Genomic DNA, 8,583 nt, shown 5'->3' on the forward strand with positions numbered 1-8,583 from the left:
TAAAAGAAACAGCCGCTAACTAACTAGCCAGGGATCCGGTCGGCAACGTTGGAGAGATTTCCATGTGTTTTAAGGAAGTGCTGTTAAATGTACGTGTGTAGCAATATCGGCTACTTAAACAGTGTGTGTTAGTGCCTACCTAAAACACTCTTCTCTTTCCCGCTGACGCGAGGCCCGTATTCACCCTGAGACCGAATCTCATCGCTCCAGTGAGAACGCGGTACCTAGCACCTGTAGTTTCCAGTTCATCCCCCCTTTTCCCCGAAATGTAAGCCGTTACAGTAAGCTTACTGGCGCCCAGCACTCCGATAACCCATACCCCGCAAACTATTATCCACCAGAACAACAAAAAGGGAAACAGAACTGGATAGGAAGGACGCAGCAGCAACCTGCCAACTCGAAGTAACCACAGGTGAGAGGGAACGGCTAGCGGAGCAGATGCAACCAGCAACCAAAGGGCTCTTAAGAGGACTGCCGGAGAAGGACGGTAAGAAGGAGTGGCACCCAACGCAAAGGGCCTAAACGCACTAGACGGTTAGAAGCGTTTCTCAGATCTGCAGCTAAGCGCTCTCCGGCGGCGGCTGAAATTACTAAAGTCCTGGCTATTATGCACATGAATTGGCCAGAGAAAGCCAGACTGAGTCCGAAACATACAGTCCAACAATCAAGAAGTCGGGAGCTAATCTCCTGCTTTGTTTTCACGCAAAACGGACCGCTTAGAAAACGAAACAAATTAAAGAGGTACACAAGTAGCAAGCTGATCTCATAAGCCTCCTAACAAGGTTAGGATGGGGGGATACACAGACGGACAGACGCAAACAGATACATAGACACAGAGGCATAAGCAGACCGACAGCATGATGACTTCATAAGTCTCTTCTCATTATTTCAAAATAGCTCAATTAGGCTGAAAGAGTAAATCTTAGACGTGATTAAGTCACGTTTGTATAGACTGGAGACTTCTGAATATTTTTATTCACATGAATAAACGCTCAACATAAACCCTTCCGGGAACCACTGCTCTTCACAACTTGATACAAATCTGTGTTCCCTGTGCTCCATCAGCGAGAGGACAGTGGTGGGAAAGCCAACTGATCAGGCCGGCTTATGATCCGTGGAAGAGAACGTTACCCGTGGCGTGTAGACGTTGAGGTAGAGACAGTCTTCCTGTCCTCTGACTTCTATATCGCTGGGGAGGAACCCTCGCTGGACACACACAGGGGCTTCCTTGGTAGCGTCCAGCACACCGGTCCATGGTTCTACAGGTTGTGGAGGCTGCCAACAAAAATAACACATCGGGTTAGAGGTTTGAATCTAACTGAATTAAGCAGGGTTCTGCTTCAGAGCTGATAGTCACTTGGCTTGTCGAAAATTTCACACTTTTTTTTTGAATCTGCATATTCATTGTTGTATTCATGAGGACCCGTTACTGGGCTCTATCCTGAGTCAACTGAATCCATCCACACAACTGCAGGCCTATCATGTTTCTGTAAGACCACTTTCACCGTTATCATTGCAATTCTGCATGCTACATGTCGCACCCATCCAATGTTTCGTCATTTGTTGAATGGTACAAATTATGACGCTGATTATGCAATTTTCGTCATCTTCCTATTACGGGGATCCAAGAGTCCATTTACTATCCATTCCTGAAACACGCTCACTCTATGCTATTTCCTTATGGCGACAGACTGAGTTTCACACTCATACAGAACAACAGGTTAAGTTTTAGTTTCTTATATTTTTATGTGTTTTTATACGAGAAGCTCAGAATCGTAGGGATATTTCTTCCACTGAATTATTCCGAGATTATGGTTTAAATTCTCTCACTAAAGTTATTTAACGACACTGTTTCACCTACATATGTTATGACAAGGAATGGGACGAGACCATGACCACTGTTGACCAGTTGGTAAGGATCTAGAAGGTGAACGCCGGTCGTGATAGACAGTAGTGCGACTGGAATCGAACCAGCTGCCTCTTGGACATGAATGTAGCGATCACCAGTTTCTGGCTGGCATTCTTAGTTTAGTCAGACAGAGCTTATTTCTTATATGTTACTTATAACTGTAGGATTCTGTTTAATTTTAAGAAGTTCCCGAACTTGTTAGTACCAATCAGTTACGAAGCAGGATAACAGGGCTATAAGATGGAACGGAATTTGGTTCGAAACTCGGCTGCAGAACCACTTCAGCTCACAGGTACATTATTGATTTTCCTTCCCAACTACATCCGGCTACCTCCTTGTAGTTTCACGTGATACTGTGGCATGTAGGCCCGTTGCAAGTCAACGACCGCGAAGTAAGCATCTATACAACAGCCGTTGCTATGTAGCGGCTGCAACAGATTCGTAACACGAAACAATGGAGTAAATGGAAAACAATGTTATCTGTGCGATCCGTGTGGTAACTACGTGGCACAATAGATTAACTTTTGGGAGAGAGGTTTCTAAGCAGCGATAGCCAGAGAGTCTTGATACGGTAGGTAGAAGAGCAGCCTATGGCGAACTGACTGGGTGATTATGCATTTTTATTTTTGTTTCGGATGCTCAGTCGGAATAGTGACAGGCTAGGATTCGATTCCCGGTAGGGACATGAGAAATATCTCTACTCTAAAGCATCCAGACCGACTCTAGGGCCCACCTAGGCTATTATCAAATGAGTACCGGGGACTCTTTCTCCGGTGTTTAAGCGGCCAGGGTGTGAAGCTAATCACTCACCTCCATCGAGTGTCGAGGTCAAGAATGGTGGAGCTGCATTTCCATTCCCCCATACGCCTTCATGGCGTGGTGCTTAATTAAGACAGCTTTACCTTACACCTTTAGGGATTTAAGGTCGCGTTCGGTTGACAAGCCTAACCTAGAGTATTCTCTTCAGTGTGAGAGTCGGCTCGATTTCTTGTTCAACAACAGAGACGGAGAGAGCTGTAGACTCAAATCTTGCTAAGTTAGCTTAATTAAGTTATGTAAGTAACTAGCTTAACGGAGCTGAGCCCTCCTTGAGGAGCCGCTAGTTATGCAGCTATTAATTTTATGTATGAAATAAAAGTACGTATCGTATCTTGCCATAAACATCTACACTCCTGCTGCTAGTTGCGTGTTCATCAGTCGTTTCCCGTGTTTATTTCTTCGGACCTCCTTCGACTCATATTGCTACAACATTTTATGATCGGTTTACAACCATAATCTCCAAGCGCTCCTTTTAATAGCTCTTTTATTGATTTATTTATATATGCTACATCCAGTATCTGTTAATGAAAGAGTGGGTAACCCCGAACTTAATTACAATTAAAAATAGCTGGATAACTAACGATTAATTTTTTCTAAACCTAGTAATTACGTAAATTAAAACTTAGTCACTTCCACTGAATTACTTAGTACTTTAACTTTTAACTAGTTCGAACGGTTTCTTCCGTTTGAGTCGTCTAATCATATTGTTCACGTTGAGAAATCTGGATGCTTCAATGTTGACATGGTTTTGGAGTCTCTTTTCATGAGAGGTGGCGGACTTAGCGATGATATCTGTAACCTTCTCGATCCCAAGATCACTGTTACGAACGTACCATTGTGCGTTGAAAATACACTTTAGCACTTTGTTCTGAATCACTTGAATATTGGATTCACTGGCACAGCACCACAGCTGGATACCATAACTCCAAACTGGACGTAGAGTTTGTTTGTATAATGTAAGTTTATTGTGGAGTGATAGCTCAGAATTGCGTCCAAGCAACCAAGACATTTTTCTGAACTTATTGTTGAGCTCGTCACGTCTTTTCTTGATATGTTTTTCCCACCGTAACTTGGCGTCTAGAGTTATTCCAAGATATTTCGCTGTTGGTGTATGGAACTTGAGTGCCATTGATGAAGATTGATTGTTGTGCAATCCTCTTGTTTGTAAAGTCATTATGCACTGATTTGGCTTCGCTGAGATTAATTCGCCATTTTTTTGTCCAGAGGGCGACTTTATTTACAGCTAATTGTAGGTTTCTAGTTGAGCTTTCAACGGTCTCTCCCACTGCCATGATTGCTGTATCATCTGCAAACGTGGCTGTCGTACTTTTCGATGTAGTGGGCACATCATTAATACATAGGACTAGTCCCAGTACACTTTCCTGTGGGACACCAGCCTTAAATTGAGCTTTCAACAGTCTCTCCTACTGCCATGACTGCTGTATCATCTGCAAACGTGGCTATAGTACTGTTCGATGTGGTGGCCACATCATTAATACATAGGACTAGCTCCAGTACACTTTCCTGTGGGACACCAGCCTTAAATTGAGCTTTCAACAGTCTCTCCTACTGCCATAGCTACTGTATCATCTGCAAACGTGGCTATAGTACTGTTCGATGTAGTGCGCACATCATTAATATAAAGTAGATATTAGACTGGCCCCAGTACACTTCCCTGTGGGACACCAGCGTTGAGTTGAGCTTTCAACAGTCTCTCCTACTGCCATGGCTGCTGTATCATCTGCAAACGTGGCTGTAGCACTGTTCGATGTAGTGGGCACATCATTAATCTAAAGCAGGTATAGGATTGGCCATAATACACTTCCCTGTGGGACACCAGCCTTGAGTTGAGCTTTCAACAGTCTCTCCTACTGCCATGGCTGCTGTATCATCTGCAAACGTGGCTGTAGCACTGTTCGATGTAGTGGGCACATCATTAATCTAAAGCAGGTATAGGATTGGCCATAATACACTTCCCTGTGGGACACCAGCCTTGAGTTGAGCTTTCAACAGTCTCTCCTACTCTCATGACTGCTGTATCATCTGCAGACGTGGCTATAGTGCTGTTCGATGTAGTGGGCACTTCATTAATATAAAGTAGGTATAGGACTGGCCTCAATGCACTTCCCTGTGGGACACCAGCCTTGAGTTGAGCTTTCAACAGTCTCTCCTACTGCCATGACTGCTGTATCATCTGCAAACGTGGCTATAGTACTGTTTGATGTAGTGCGCACATCATTAATATAAAGTAGATATTAGACTGGCCCCAGTACACTTCCCTGTGGGACAACAGCCTTAAGTTGAGCTTTCAACAGTCTCCCCTTCTGCCATGACTGCTGTATTATCTGCAAACGGGGCTGTAGCACTGTTCGGTGTATTGGGCACATCATAAATACAATGTAGATATAGGACTGGCACCAATACACTTCCCTGTGGGACACCAGCCTTGAGTTGAGCTTTCAACAGTCTCTCCTACTGCCATGACTGCTGTATCATCTGCAAACGTGGCTATAGTACTGTTCGATGTAGTTGGCACATTAATATAAAGTAGATATAGGACTGGCCCCAGTACACTTCCCTGTGGGACACCAGCCTTGATTATCTTCAGTCCTGAGTACGAGTCTTCGTGTTTGACGCGGAAGTACCGAATGGTTAAATAAGATTTAGGGAGTTGATAGAAATGATCGGGCAAAATTGATCTCATTTTGTGAAGTAGGCCTTTGTGCCATACTCTCTCAAAAGCTGGTACAATGTCAACAAAGACAGCAGAGCAAACTCCTTTGTTTTCAAGCGTTTTTTTCAATGACGTCATTGATATGACGTACCTGGATAATTGTCGAATGATTTTTTCTAAAGCCAAACTGATGCGTTGGAACTAGGTGTTTCCCTTCAATGATAGGTTTAAGACGTTTAAGCGTCAGTTTCTCAAATAGCTTAGACATAATCGGCAGTAATGAAATTGGTGCTTTTTTTCGGGTTGAAATTAGTTCTTATTTCTTCGGCAACTTCTTTATGAGTAATCAGTGGAATCTTGTCCAGATAATCATTCGAGCTGAGAACTGGTAATGTATCCGGTCCAGGATTTGGATGGAATCTTTTTTCAATATGTTGTGCAAATATATTTGCTTTCTCAAAATCATTACGAGCCCATCTTCCATCCGTTTTTATGGGTGGTACTTGAGCTATAGGTCTTTTTAAATATTTTGTATCTTTCTAGAGTGAGTACTCGGTGCTACGATCTGGAGTGAGTTCTGTGAAGGACTTGTTAATTGTTGATTGTTTGATATTTTTTATTTCCTTGTATAATTGTTGGCTGGCTCTATTGAGAAGGGTTGTATCATGTGGATTCTTGATTGTTGCCATTTACTTCTGAGTTTGCGTTTTTCTGCTATTACCAGTTCTCCTCTATTATCTTTAGCACGCGTTCGCCACACCGTAGGCCAAAACTGCGACTCCTCTGAAGGAACGCATTTTTGTCGTCTCCGTTCATGTCTCGTTAACGTCCAATATTCGGATCCATATAAAAAGCAACTATAGTCGTCACGCTACAACGGAGGTTCTCAAACTGTGGGTGGCGAACCCCAGTGTGTAACAAGTTAGTCTGCCGCCGAACATCTCAAGAAGTGTTTTAGTTACATCCATTCGGGGCACGCGGTAGCGTAGTTGGTTGAGGCACTATGCTACAAGCCAGAAGGTCGCGAGTTTGATTCCCGATAAGGACATTGGATTTCTCAATTGACCTAATCCTTCCAGCCGAAATATGGCTCTGCAGTCGGCTCAGCCTCTAACAGAAATGAGTACCAGGAATCTTCCTGGGAGGAAAGTGGCGGCCGGCGTGTAAGGCTGACAACCTCACCACAATCTATGAGCCGATTGTCTAGAAAATGTGGGAGCCTCGGCTTCTCTCAAACCTATGGGCCTCCATGGCCTATTACAAGGATAGATTTACCTTTTTTACAATCTTTACCAAGAACCTAGCCAACAGACAAACTTCTGAGTTGTGAACGACTTAATATAGGATCCTCACTACATTGTACTGAGGATCCTACTAGGTTTCACTTCGATGGCCATATGTGAGTGAGTCACTGGATCTAGGCAAGTGAAATCTAATGTATTGTGACGTGTATACCCATTGCCTGGCAGCGTACCAATAAAACGCTTGCTTAACAACAGAGAGACTGGGCTTTCTGTTTGGTCCGTGCCGAGGGTTTACAAAAGGGTACAGTCAGAAGACACTGACATGAGAGGCCACCAATGTGGAGGGGGATCGAATACCTTCACCGTGACCCTGCGGGTAGTAGGAGGCGACGAAAAGGGGAGTCTCAAATTTGAGACAATAAAATATAGTTGCGAGACTCAAGGGACTTGGACCCGAGATAGACTGCGCTGGCAAGGGCAGCAGCATATATAAAATACAGACCCGTCCTCTCGTCAGAGAGGGCGCTCCTCCAAAACAAGACCATAAATGTCAAACAGTAATAAATATCTGGTCATGAGCCCCAGATGGGGCTCGACACCAAGACTTACTGACTGACTTACCGTCAGTCGCAATGTGACTTTGACTTTGACCTGACACTGATATTACGAGTAGTAGAGAGACAGTAGAGAACAGCAGTGGAGTCGGAAGTGAAGGGTCGAGCTTGGAGACAGCAGCCTGCCAGGACATGAGCTTGGGAACAGAAGAATTGAATTGACTTGGCAGTTGCAGAATAATGACAAATAAAACTTCATATGTGGTTTGAAATGGTAGTGAGACTATGATAAATCCGTTGCCAGGATACGACTAGTGAAGACTGAGAACTCTAGTGCATGTGCAACAGTGAACTGGAAAGTGTATAGATAAGCGACAGCAGTGTATTACCTGTAGTCCTGAATTGTGTGAATGTATAAGGTGTCAATGAATCCAGTCATTCAATCCAAAACCCCACCTATAGTTAATAATACACGTGACGGTATATAGATAAACTATAAACATATATTTTGTATGAAGCACTGATTTTAATTCAACAATTACAAATATGGCGACGTTGTAAATGTTTGAGGTTATAAACGACAAATGTAATGTAAATTTCACAGAACCTGTGCTTAGTAATAAGCTCGTTACAGGAACACGACGATGATGCCAACCGAAGATTTCTACAGCAATGTATGCTTACATTCTCATGGAAGGTACAGTGCGACTAACAGGCCTGAAAACCTGCCATGTTGTAACAGCTGTTTATCATTATCGCGCTGCCTGCCACTTACATGCTGTAATTAATTCAGACAAGAAACTGCATACTGCCTCTAATGATAAGGGGTTATCATAATTCTGTAGAATATTAGTCGGGTTTGCATGGGGTACGTCATGTTTACTGGTTTGCAAAACATAGAGAACAATTTTGTCTGCACGATATGAAAATTAGTAGCGAGGTCTCCAGTAGCGCCAACAGTGATAATATTGTGACATGTTGCGCAAAGGAGAACCCCCCCCACCAGCAGTGACGCGGCGGGTGAGTCAGCGCTCCCCTCCCCCTCCTCCGCACGGTAACGTAACGGTGACGCAACAGGATTGTTACGGTAGTAACAGTGGTTACTTCCGCTAGCGTTACTAGCAACACAGCGCCAGGCAACAACGGTGCCTATTACGTGGCCGTTTTCCGTATTGTCCGATCAAGGCTACATAAGGAGCAGCGAAGGCTATTCACAGTTAGTTGTACTGTGACGTCAGCGAGTCCTGGAGCTACCGCCGAGTGAGTACGCGAGCTACCTCCGAGTTAGTTCCGAGTTAGCCAGCAACTAGTCAGCTGTATTGCGGCATTTGGAGTGTACTAATTGTGATACTGCAGATAGGAGTAATCGTAAATCTGTAATTT

At 43.9% G+C, this 8,583-nt stretch overlaps 1 protein-coding gene across 1 annotated transcript in view; it reads right to left on the reverse strand.

The window, feature by feature from the left end:
- LOC111861510 (esterase FE4) overlaps positions 1 to 8,583 on the reverse strand; it is a 38,160-nt gene that overhangs the window by 21,667 nt on the left and 7,910 nt on the right. The window contains exon 2 of the mRNA XM_033750352.1: positions 1,127 to 1,275. Within this exon, the coding sequence (XP_033606243.1) occupies positions 1,127 to 1,275 (149 nt within the window). The remainder of the gene's footprint in view (positions 1 to 1,126; positions 1,276 to 8,583) is intronic.

This window comes from Cryptotermes secundus, unplaced genomic scaffold, assembly GCF_002891405.2.
Source record: "Cryptotermes secundus unplaced genomic scaffold, Csec_1.0 scaffold959, whole genome shotgun sequence".
NCBI classification, from domain to species: domain Eukaryota; kingdom Metazoa; phylum Arthropoda; class Insecta; order Blattodea; family Kalotermitidae; genus Cryptotermes; species Cryptotermes secundus.